This window comes from Nothobranchius furzeri, chromosome 11, assembly GCF_043380555.1.
Source record: "Nothobranchius furzeri strain GRZ-AD chromosome 11, NfurGRZ-RIMD1, whole genome shotgun sequence".
NCBI classification, from domain to species: domain Eukaryota; kingdom Metazoa; phylum Chordata; class Actinopteri; order Cyprinodontiformes; family Nothobranchiidae; genus Nothobranchius; species Nothobranchius furzeri.
The window spans coordinates 56,841,515-56,854,190 of NC_091751.1; the positions used below are offsets into that span (position 1 = coordinate 56,841,515).

The 12,676-nt window shown below is 41.4% G+C and overlaps 1 protein-coding gene across 2 annotated transcripts; it reads left to right on the top strand.

Annotated features, from left to right (window-relative positions):
• The first annotated feature begins 1,831 nt into the window (after nt 1–1,831).
• LOC107384102 (spindlin-1) lies at nt 1,832–12,321 on the top strand. 2 transcript variants are annotated; one of them, XM_015957160.3, is made up of 5 exons: nt 1,832–1,937; nt 2,488–2,529; nt 6,087–6,346; nt 10,268–10,501; nt 11,736–12,321. In XM_015957160.3, the coding sequence occupies exons 2-5, from the start codon at nt 2,510–2,512 to the stop codon at nt 11,939–11,941; spliced, it is 720 nt and encodes a 239-aa protein (XP_015812646.1). In that variant the 5' UTR covers nt 1,832–1,937; nt 2,488–2,509; the 3' UTR covers nt 11,942–12,321. The 2 variants fall into 2 exon arrangements, with proteins under 2 accessions (XP_015812646.1, XP_015812648.1); XM_015957162.3 differs by lacking the exon at nt 1,832–1,937 and adding an exon at nt 2,278–2,383.
• The last annotated feature ends 355 nt before the right edge of the window (nt 12,322–12,676 follow it).

Below are 12,676 nucleotides of genomic sequence, written 5' to 3' on the forward strand. Positions count from 1 at the left end.
TTTAATGTTGCAAATCTGCAACGCCTGCCTCCAGAGGGTTAACCAAGTTTCCAATCCAAGCAAGATCATAAGCAGAGATAAGAGTGTTTATTAAAAATGACTTGTTGCTAAGAGATCTAACATTTACCTTCAAAGAAATGAAGGGGAATACTGTGTTGAATGGGTTTGACAAGTAACTGTTGTAAGGTTTCTTGGAATATGTTGGCGAACAGGTATTCTCCATCCAATATTGTCCGCTTGTCCGGGGTCGGGTCACGAGGGCAGCAGCCTAAGCAGAGGTCCAGACTTGCCTCTCCCCAGCCACTTGGGCCAGCTCCTCCAGGGGAATCTCAAGGCGTTCCCTGGCCAGCTGAGAAACATAGTTCTTCCAGCATGTCCTTTAGGTCTTCTTCCAGTTGGACATGCCTGGAAAACCTCACCAGGGAGGCGTCCAGGAGACATCATAACTAGATGCCCGAGCCACCTCAACTGGCTCCTCTCGATGTGGAAGAGCAGCAGATCAGATCTACTCCGGGCCCCTCCCAGATGACTGAGCTTCTCACCTTATCTCGCACTTGCGGAGTTGTCACTGTTTCATTGTCCACCGGGACAATGCCAGGATGCCAGATGAGCCAGTCCGCCCCTGGAGATAGGTAACACTAACATTTCATTAGGTCCACATTTGTCCTGGAAATACTTATGAATAACATCTTCTTTGAAATCTGGACACATATCAGACAGCTCTGTGATGGCTGGGGGGGACCAGGGGATGAGGAGCTTGATCTTGTTTTTATAGTGGACTTGGTAGGGGCGAGGGGGGAATTGTGGGGGGTGTACATAATTATTTTTTTAATTGAGGAACTTTTTTTACATTTTGCATTAAAGTGCAAGCAAATAAACAGTTCTTCTTTTTATTAAGAAAACTGAAAGGATGCTGAATAACAATACACTAGCCAATGATGCTGAAGCACTATTTGATCAATCAGTGATACATAATTATTTAAATAAATAATCTGAGCCACAATCAGTAAAATATTGAGTGTGACTTTTTCTTAGTTTCTGATTTATTCTAATTATTTAGACCTCCCCCCCTCCCCTTTTCCCCATCCTCTACCATATCACGCACGCACGCACGCACGCACGCACACACACACACACACACACACACACACACACACACTGTTGACAAATAGTTTAACCCTAGATAAACAAGTCTCCCCCCCACCCCCTTAGAAAATCCTACCAGTCAGGCACCAGGGTTCATTCACTCTCCACACTGCTCAGTTCATCATTGGGCTGTTATCGGAGCTGGTGGCAGAGAATTTGTGTTTAGTATGACATCTTGTGGTTGATTTATACACTTCAGCAACCAAAAAGGCCTACTGAGCTATTTGTTTGATAGAGGAAATGATTTTAACAAAATAGAGAAGAAATAGGATTCAGTTAAAATTACTTAGGGTTTAACAATGCAGTGGCACTTTGTGAAAGTAAAAGTTTATTGTCTGGCCTGTCTGTGCAGCATTCATAAATATAATGCATAAATAAAAACATACATTTGCCAACTTTTTGTTCAAATAGAAGAAAATCTCTAGTGCGAAAAAATACAATCAAGTTCATCGACAGTTTTGTTGACCAAAAAATAGGATTTTCAAAGTCTTGTTTAGTCCAGATGTACAAGTTGAATTAAGTAAAAGTGAATAAACGACAAACATGCTAAAACACACAAAGAAACTAAATGTATAGCAATATATCGAGAAAAGTATGATTACCTGCACGAATTAAGTAAATAAATAGTGCTTGGGTGTATGACGCATTTGTGACCGGAAGTCCTGCAGCGCGAGCCGCTCACCCTGCTGGTATTTGTAGTTTTCAAAATAATCTTTTGCGCTTCCGTGTAGCCTACGTTAGGTGGAGGAATATGGTCTGCACACGCAAACACATGTGAAATTATTGATCAGGTAGGACACAGCTTCTTCTGTTAGCTCCCGACTATCGCTGAAGTCGAGAACATAATGAATACAAAGTCACTTATTTCGGACATTTCTTCTTTTCCCTCTGTTCTTGTAGCTGTCGCAGTGGTGCAAACCTCGCCTACATGGCGATGCATTTCCTTTTGTTCGGCTAGCTTATGTACAAAAATGCAGCAGACAGTTTTTCAGAACTATTTCCTATTTGGTTACACGCATTAGCTGTAGTTGGGCCTAAGTGTTAGTCCTGCTGCTTGTTCGCTGTGAGATTTATCTTCGTTTCCTGTTGTGGATGACAGCCGACAGCTTTGCTAATGAGAGAAGTTAGACATTTATTAGCCACATAGTTAGCTGTATAAATATGTAAGCAGCAGTCTGCCGCCTCTCACAGCGGGCTTGTTTACATCCGGTTCTGTTGGCTGCTTTGCATGGCTGTGGTTAGTCTAGTTATAATTACAGACCGAACGTTGTTTAAATCATTTGTTTCGTCTAATGTTTTTTTTTATTCTGTACACTGACTGAGTTGTTTTGTGTCTCTCAGGACTGCGTGAATTTATGGAAACATGTCAAAGAAACGGGGAAGGTAGGTTTTTGCTAATTATACTAATTTTAATAGTTTGTTTTCATGCTTATGAATAACTTCTTGTGTTTATTTTATTAATGATTCTTTCAGATATATTTATTTATGTAGTTCAGGTGTTAGATAAATTCAGTTTGAAGCAGGCAGCACATTTAAAATGGGTCTAAATAGTTTCAGACCTTTTATCACGGTGACTCTCAAACTAGCCATAAATTGGGGGTCCGTGAAACACACGTAGTGGGATCATAAGAGGCATGTCTAATTAGCACAATAGACAAATTTGATCAAGTAATGTGAAAGGCCAAACCAGCTGAAACTAGAAGTATGACAACATTTATCTTGAGTCTGGCTTTATCGAAAATAACAATGGAAGACCAAAATGTGTTGAGTGTATTCATGTGCAGCAAATGAAGCAATAAAGCCAAGCAGGTTAAAGAGGCATCTCATTACAAAGCAACATTAGTTCAAGACGTAAACCAAAGTTTTTCCAGCGAAAGGATTACCTCCCCCAGAAAAAAATAAATAAATGGCGAAGCTGGCTACAGGGATCCCCAAAAGTTTGAGAAACTCTGTTTAATCATATAAATGTTTTGTGTATTTATTTGCAAGTTTGTTAAAAAAAAACTAAACTACAATTGGAGTTACAGTTAACAGGGTTAAACGAAGGGAGGCTATTAAAAATAAATAATCTAAACTAATTTTAAAAAATGATCCCATCTTGTGTTTTGAATGTAATTTCTTACAATTGTTTTCAGAGTTCATAAAACTTAAGGAAAGGTGAAAGCGGTTGAAGGCAATGTTCAACAAAGGGGGGATGTCATGGATTGTATCAACCCATTTCCCTATAGTGAAGAGAGAAGGAAACAATGATCAACAAGTCAAACAGTTATAACTGTGGCAAGATGCTCGAGGCAAAATGTACCGAACATCCGGTCACAGACTATTTATGAGGTGGGAGGAGAGAGAGAGAGAGAAAGAGAGAGAGATTGCCTCTGTGTGGGAAGTCAAGAATGTGTGTGTGTGTGTGTGTGTGTGTGTGTGTGTGTGTGTGTGTGTGCGCGTGTGTGTGTGTGTGTGTGTGTGTGTGTGTGTGTGTGTGTGTGTGGCATGTGTGGGTGTGTGTGGCATGTGTGGGTGTGTCTGAATGAGTGAGCATGCAGAGAGGCATAGAGCAATACATTTACATTCAGTTGATTGAGTCCATGATCAAGAATTGATAAACATTAATTTTTCCATAACTTTCCCTCCTGTTTATCCGAAAAGGATAACCAACAAAACAAAACAGAACCAAATAAGGAAAGCAAAATAGGTAAAGTAATAAGGAATTTTATCCACTGACATAACAAGCCACCATCATCCATGAAAGCTACATCAATCACGATTCTAGACAAAAAATGATAAGCATCAAAACAAGAAAAATAACAAGTAAAGTAATGAACACTACAGTCAGATATAAATGGGTCAAAATCAACACGATAAGGCAAACACAGCATGAGGTGCTGCAGTCATATGTATATTGCGGATTGTAATCTCAATCCTGTTAACTTGTCCAAAGAATCATTCCATACAAAGTTCAATACAAAAATCAGCAAAATAATAACAAATAAGGTAACAAACACAAATAAGGCAAACGCAACTGACAATAATATCTTACAGCAGTTCACAGAGATAGAGAATAGAATCAGCTAAATCAACACAATTATAACCTTAAGAAAACTATTTTATACATATTGAAATAAATTTACTGTGATGCACAATTCTACGACTTATGGGAGTTCCTGTAAGGAGATTGGGAAGGGTCAGCAAAACCATATAATACACAGAAAACATCAATACAGTGTATTGAAACGTCAGGTGAATTTGGTTTAAAGCTCCAAGTTGCAGACGAGTCTTTCAGTGAAGGAGGAAAAATGAGGGTGTAATATTAATTTATGTAGCTCTAACTATGGCAGAGCTGAGGCAAACCAGGCGTTCTTCATCAAAGGGCTTGTCCGTGGGCTGAGTGTCCCGATTGGAGAATAGGGTTTGGAAGTCAGAATCCTCTTCCGTTGATCAGGATGGTTTCAGTCTTACGTTGATGAGTACCTTGAAGTCCAGGTCCGGAGCATAATAACGTAGATCGGAACATGAAGCGCAAAGTTCAACTTCTCAATAGGAAGACTTCAGGGCCCTTCCGTGGCGTGTCGAGGTGGTTGTCCAATTGTCAGGGAGCTAATCTTGTCCCTGAAAAGTCGTTCAGGTCTTTGACTGTGAAACCAGTCTGGAGGTTTGGGTGCAGGTGCTTGAAGTGATTATCCTTTCCCAGCATCCCAGGAGGTCTTCAGCCGAGGTGGATGCGGGTTATGTTGTCATGTAGATGTGCGGTCAGGGAGGAGCCCCAACTGGTCGTTTCAGTTGCAGTTCTAGCACCCTCTCAAATGCTGCTGTCTCAGTTGTTCCATCAGGTGCTGAGAGGCGGCCCAAGTGCAGGGCCATGAGTGCGACCACCAACATCAACAATGTGGTGAACCCAACAAGCTCAAAGCAGATCTTTATCTTACCTTGATCTTATCTTCACTGGGTTTGAGAGACGGCACCCTAGTGGTGGTCCACCCCTTTGTAGTCGGACTTCGTTGCCGCGCTAGAGCGGTTAGTTGTCGTTGATGAGTTTGCAGTGGGATAGATGAATCCAAGATGGCCTCTTAGCAATCTTCACAGCAGTAGGAGTAATGAGGAGTACTTCGAATGGACCTGTAGCTGCCCCATCTGTTACGCTTCAGCACCTTCATCAGAACCCAATTTCCGGGTTTCACGACCTGTGGCGAAAAAGCACAAGAAAATTCTGGGAGATCACTGTTGACTTTGAATTGTTTTCAGCAAAAATCCTTATCATCCAATATTTATAGTAATTCCATCCAGGCACTGTAATAATGTGAGGACATTGTTATCAGTCTCCCCTCCTCTTAGAGCAATACATTTACATTCAGTTGATTGAGTCCATGATCAAGAATTAATAAACATAAATGTTTCCATAATTGGGGAAAAAAAGAAAATGTTTGCATTCTCTTTAGTAAAGCATCCTCAATATCAGCGGGGGAGACCAGCCTCAGTTCTCACAGCATATTTTCTGCGTCAGATCAAACCTCCTTTTTGCTGCAGATAAACACTCCTCCACGTTTCTCTCTAACATTCCCAGCTGTTAAAGGGACAACATCATTATTCTGGTTTGCTTGTTGGGAATTCAGCCTCACATTCTGTTGTTTTATTGTGATGCTAGCAATATTTTATATTTATAGGCTGAGTTTTATTTTTCCCCTTTGTTAATAAATTTGTAATTAGATGCAATAAAGGGAGCATGGAAGAGAAAAAGATGAGACTCAAAAGAAACATGTTTTATGTTTGACTTTAAAGTGCACATATCTCCTGAGAGCTTATCTCTTGTTTAGTGGTGGTTTGCCTTTTCGCATCTTGTTGAGGACAGAGGATTTGTTGATCCTCTGCAATAAAAGTCCATAAAATTGCTCTTTTTATCGGTACAGATGTCTTTAAGTATACTTGTGTTCATTTATTTATTGATACAGGAAGCGTAGCAGTGGAGAGCTGAGTGAAAGCTCAGCATCAACCCTCTATCCAGACCCTGATAATCTTCTGGGCCGTAGGATCCAGCACACCTGGAGGGAGAAGGGGAATGTAACCAAGTGGAAAGGAACCGTTCTGGAGCGTCTAACCGTCAACAGCTCTCTCTACATGGTTAAATATGACGGCTTTGATTGTATCTATGGCATCGAGCTCTTCAAAGATAACCGGGTGTCTAACCTTCAGGTTCTGTCAGAGAAAGTTGGTGAGTGCTACATTTTCAGATCATAAACCTGAGGAGTTATTCAATTCAATTCAACTTTATTATCGGACTCGAGGTCCACATTAAAAAAGAGACATAAAAACGATCCAAAAGATTATAAAAGACATGCATACCATTGTCTCCACATGGATGACTGGTAACGCACTGCACTAAAATGGGGATCAACCAGCATCTGCACAAGTCTGTTGTTAGAGTTCTTCAATTGCAAGATAAACCTGTACATCAAATTCCTCATTATGGCTTGGAAGGTCCTGACCAGTGTTGGGAGTAACGCCGTTTAAGTATAACGGCGTTACTAACGGCGTTCTTTTTTAGGTAACGGAATAATCTAATTACTTTTCCCTTTGTTGCAACGCCGTTACCGTTACTGGGGACGGAAGGTTGTGCGTTACTATGTGCTTGTCGAACGTTGAGCAACAGTGTGAGGCTTTCTGACCGCCACACTTCAGCTGCAGCCAGGGAGAGAGAGGTGTCGGTAACGCACTTACAAACACGATGATGATTGGCCGGGTAGGCGGAGACCCTCACGGTCTCAGTCACTGCATTCTGTAGACACAACAGAGCAGTGATGGGAATAACGCTGTTTAAAATAACCACGTTAATTAAAAAAAAAATTCTTTCAGTAACGAGCAAACTAATTAATTACCGTCTTCTTTTAACAAAACGATCGTTTCTGTTACTGATAAGGACATGCGTGCGTTAAGCAGCGTGGTGTGTTGAAGCTGTCATCAGCTGATCAGGAGCTAAAGAGGCAGATGTTTTCATCCAAGAGCATCACGGCCCGTGAAGAACGAGGAAGACGTGCAGATGCAGCAGCGAATCTGCGGGTCTGCAGCCGTGCCCTTCTTAGCGTGACAGCGGGATATCCTGAAGGTCTGCTCACCTGTTCACCGCTCAGACGTCCTGATCTTCTACCTTCCTAGATCATCCAGCTGTAACCTGTTTCTGATCATGTCTTTAGTCCCGCTGTAACACTGATGCATCAGTCTCAGACGTCATGGAGCTCAGGTGTTATCAGAACTACCTGTGTGTGTTTACCACCCAGCTTCAGCTCTTCTGTGTTTGGGTCTGACCCAAGTTAGTAAATGTGAGTCCTCCTTCAGGCTTGTGCCTCTTCTAGTGTCATTTTAAAGGATTTTATTTATTTATTTAACCGTTACTAGATTACCAGCAACAGAAATGCTGCCAAAAACACACAATTATGTGAAGCTGGAAAAATTAAAATGCTGTGCAAAATTACATTCATTTCGGTAATTTAACTAGACTGAGAGACCATTTAAAGGCTCGGGAAGCTTTACAGGTGTTTCTATTTGCAATTTTAAATTTTAGCTGATTGGGGTCTTGTTAAATATCACACAGTGACCTTTTAGTAGTCTAGATAAGTGTAATGCTCTTGTTAGTAGTTCCTCCTGTTAAGTGCTTATTTATTTAAATTATTCAGGTTTATAAAAACATTTGGACATACATTTTATTATGTTCCAGTCATTAGTCATTTATATTTCATTATTGTAGTAATTCTTGCATGCTTTAATGAAAAAAGTAACTAAGTAGTTATTTTTCTTGGTAATTTGTTACTTTTTAAATCTTGTAACTCAGTTAGTAACTGAGTTACTCTTTTGACAAAGTGATCAGTAACTATAACTAATTACTTTTTTAAAGTAACGTTCCCAACACTGGTCCTGACATGAGCATTACAAAATGAAAGACTTGCACTACAGGACCGAGGCTTCCCTTGCAGAGTCCTAAATGTATCATTGTAGGCTACTTTAAACTTATGCAAGCTGGCTTTCCTATACTTACACCACAACGGTGCAGTATACAAATATGTGCAGTAGGTTCTAATGGGCCATTCCCATCTGTACCGGGTCGGCCCGGGCGGGTAGCTTAGGTTGTTTACATATCTGGGTGGCCTGGTATTTTTCCGGGCCAACCAAGGCTCATTCTCAGCCCTCTTCTCGAGGGGGTCTACTTCAGGCCGACCAGGGCCAACACACCCACTGCTGACAGCAAATTCACACCTTCCATTAGAGCAAGCCTCTGATTGGTGGGTAGAATCAGCCCACATGGGCTTAAGACAAGGATGTGTGGAATCAACCGGGCCAGGCTGGGGCCGACGGGGGCTACCCGGCCCGGGCCGACCCGGTACAGATGGGAATGGCCCATAAAAAGGTGGATTTTTATCTTATCAGAGCACATGGAATTTCCCGACCAAAATATTGGCTTGCCGGTAAATGTCGTCATTGTCACAGAGCTGATCTGTGATGATGTGACCCAAATATTTTGCTTTGTCACTGACACTTATCTTCTTGTCGACCAAGTAGAAGTCTGGGAAACAAAGATCCTTATCCCCTTTGGTTTGACAAATCAGCACAACACTCTTTGTTTGTATTAAACTGCACATCGTAGTTCAGCCCATATTGAGAGCATGTGTTTAGCAGCTGCTGAAAACCAGCACTGCTGGGCGAAATGATGGCCAAGTCATCAGCATACATGAGATGATTAATCAGATTGTTACCAATCATACATCCAGTTTTACATTTCTTGAGTTGATTTGACAAATCATCCATGTAGAGGTTGAACAGAGCAGGTGACAGTAGCCCTCCCTGACCCACCCCGTTGTTAACACCAAAGGGGGCTGATGTGGTATTGTTCCATTTAAGTTGCGTTGTCTGATTAGAATACCAGTATGCCAAAATCCTCACAATGCTATCAGGGACACCTCTTTCACTTAATTTACAAAAAAGCTTAGAGTGGTTGACCCGATCAAATGCCTTAGATGCGTCAATAAACCCCATCATCACTGAGGAGTTCTGTCTCAAATAAAGATGAGCTGCTTCCTTCAAGACATAGATACACAGATCTTTTCCCATCTTGGGTGTAAAACCAAACTGGTGGTGTGTCGTTGTTATATAGTGAGAAAGTCGATCAAGCAATATCTTTTCCAGTACCTTAGAAGTAACACTAGCTAAGTTATCCAGGCTCCCAACTTTACCAGCTTTGTAAAGAGTTAGATTTTGGACCACCTTGATCACATCTGGAGTCTGTTAACCTGCACTTTTTGGTAAAATAAGTCGCTGCGTTTTCATTCAGTTGAAGAATCAATGAATTTATTTCATCATCTCTTTTTAATAGACAGCTCACTGATGCTATGGATTGAAACAAACTCATTTATATCTTTACCAGAGGAATAAACAACCTTAATTAACTCATTCACTGCCCGCCGTTTTCTGATCAGAAAAGCCCTCCGCTGCCAGCGTTTTTCAGCGTTTTCACAGTTTTTTTGTAAGAGTCACAGAATGTTGCACTCTAGGATGATGTCAACGCCAAAACTACCAAAACAAAGCAGAGACTCACCTCTTACATCAGGAAGAATCAGTGCGTTTCAAGCGTTATCCGTTCTTTCATAATCCGTTGTCGAATTGTGATCGGCAGAAGCTTTTCCGGGTCGCGCCTCACTTTTTTTTTTACGGCAGCGGCCCAAAACGATCTCCTAACACATGGGTTTTCTGCTTCCTGATCACGTGACCCGTGACGTACGCAGATGAAGATCGGCTTTAGAGCTGGGATGTTGGTTCTCACGGTGCGGGGGCTCGTTCCGACGCCCACATAGTAAAAACAATGCAAATGATGACATTGGCAGTGAACGGTTGGATTTAAAATGACTACTTTTGTCGTCAATGGCAATTAATGAGTTAACCAGAATTAATGTTTAAAAGACAACAAAAAAAAAACTGGTGAATTTTAAGGATATAGGGTGCAAACACGTCTGGCTTCTTTCTACTGACTGTTGATGAGATTTAAGTAAGCTCTTATTTTAATCAGTTAAACATGTATGCATTGTTTTATCTGTTTAGGGTCGGTGAAATATTCATTCTCATTAGAGTGATCCCTTCTCTCTGACAGTAAACAATAAGATCAAGGTGCCTCCCGGGGCAGAGGAGCTTGTGGGTCGAGCAGTGGAACATCTGTTCGAGAAGGAGGACGGGGAGAAAAACGAGTGGCGAGGTATGGTGCTGTCCCGAGCGCCCATCATGACCCACTGGTACTACATCACCTACGAGAAGGACCCGGTGCTGTACATGTACCAGCTGTGGGACGACTATAAGGACGGAGACCTGCGTGTCCTGCCAGAGTCAGGTGCAGTAACGAGAGTGAGATTGTGTGTGTCTGATGATTTTACATTCCCAGAGAGGTGGGAGGAAAAGAACAGCACTCATTTACATAGTCTCCCTCTGAGTGTGCTTCAGGGTAGTTTTTGTGAACATTTTGTGCAGAATTTCAGCTCTTCCATTCTAATTTAACAACTTTATTTGGCACTCATTAAGGTCGGGTGGCTGGAGGAATTTTGAATTAGTCTTGCAGATGGGAATTTACATACTTCCAGGTCAGATCAGTCTTTTTTGCAACATTCAGTGTACATATATCATCCATCATTAGACCGGATTCTTGCGGTAGGATACAGGTGAAGTCAAACACAAATAAATAAAAAGCAAATAATGGTGAAAAAGACTTTTATTGTGCACTCTGGAGAGAGGCTAGTGAGTAGAAATATGTTTTCAATCGTTAGAGCGGGAGCTTGGCTGATGTCTAAAGGCAGAATATTCCAAACTCTAAGGACCAAGACCAAAAAGGTCCAGTCCCTACTCACCTTTCTCTTTAGACCTATGTAGCATCATGAATGTCCCGTTTCTGACCTCGAGCAGAGACATAAATTCTCTGACACAGGCTAATCTACATGAGATAGTGGCCAAGGTCTTTCATACACTTTGCCCATCTGAAAATGTGTAAAATCATCAGCCATTGGCCGATAGGTCAGAAGTGCCACCCCCATTCTCACTTTCGTAACTCAGACCAGTTGTGGCGCAGTATGTTGTTGATTGACGCATTAAATAGCAAATGAAATTTCTGAAAATCAGCGATCACTCACGTGAGGACTCCTGGTCTGCTCCTGTGAACAAATTAAGATAATTTGTGATTGGTGTATTGCTGCGTGTAGTGTGTCAGTCCCACAAAACGTCTAAACACCACCTACACATTAGTTGGAAAAATTGTACATATCGCTCAACCATAGCACACGTGTTCTATTCAGCTGGTTTTAAATGTTTATGTTTATTTATTTGGCAGACGCTTTTATCCAAAGCGACTTACAATTTATAACCTATAGGGCATGTTGTGATCTGTGGGGGAAACCGGAGTACCCGGAGGAAACCCACGCATCCATGGGGAGAACACGCAACTCCACGCAGAAAGGCCGCAGCCGAGTTTCGAACCTGCAACCTTCGTGCTGCGAGGCAACAGTGCTAATCACTGTGCCACCATGCAGCCCAAATGTGACATTTGATACTAATATGTTGCTCTTTTGATCTTGCAGAGAACAAACATCTTCTCCCAGCTGACAGGAAACCAGGTGAGGAGCCAGAGAGCCTTGTGGGTAAACAGGTGGAGTACGTCACAGATAACGGCCTGAAGAGGACTGGCTTAGTCATCTACCAGGTCCCTGCGAAACCCACTGTGTATTACATAAAATATGACGACGATGTCCACATTCACGTCTACGACCTGGTGAAGACCACCTAACACTGACTGTCCCGTTTCAACTTCAGCTGGTGGCTTGTTCTTGTTCCGACCGGTCGTTACCTGTTGAAGTGTTGAAGATTGAAAATTTCCTTTGGGGCTGGAAATTTGTTCAAGTGGTTTGAGTCTTCTTCCTTTCTCTCTTTTAACCCCTCCAATGGCTTCTTTCACTTTGGCATTATTAGACATCATAATCGTTTTTGATATTCAGTTTGAAGCTAATCTTAATAAATGACCTCTGAGTCCTTTTTGGGTGTAAGTAAAGCAGGTGTTTAGCCCAGCAGATGAAATGGAGCTAGATGTTTGCTTTAGTTCAATCATTTCATATTGTGCTGCTCTCAAACTTATAAAAATTAAAAAAACACTTTTATATTCAACTCATCAGACCAGGAGAACTCAGATTTGCAGTGGTTTACTCTGATTCCACATATTTATTTCATCTGTAGATCTTGCTGTGCTGCTGGTAACAAATCGAGAATTTGTTTGCTGTAATTTTAAAAAATATTTATGTTTCTGATTAAGCCTCCATTTGTGGAAAACTGTACTTACACTCATTTCACTATCTTGCTCATTTTCTAATCGCAGTGCTCTTGCATTGTGAAAAGAAAACAAGGATAATCATAAGAAGTAATGTATTATATCTTTGTTTTCTGCCATCGTGTAAACTAAGTTTTTACATCGTGTATCAGAAATGCCGTTAAACAGTGTTCGTGCTGCACACTCTGTATTTGAAAATGG

Excerpts from the sequence above, each read along its gene's own strand:
- LOC107384102 (XM_015957160.3), top strand. The coding sequence starts at position 2,510 with ATGTCAAAGAAACGGGGAAG. Across the intron at positions 6,347-10,267 it reads GGTTCTGTCAGAGAAAGTTG|TAAACAATAAGATCAAGGTG; the intron begins GTGAGTGCTACA and ends TCTCTCTGACAG. Across the intron at positions 10,502-11,735 it reads GCGTGTCCTGCCAGAGTCAG|AGAACAAACATCTTCTCCCA; the intron begins GTGCAGTAACGA and ends TTGATCTTGCAG.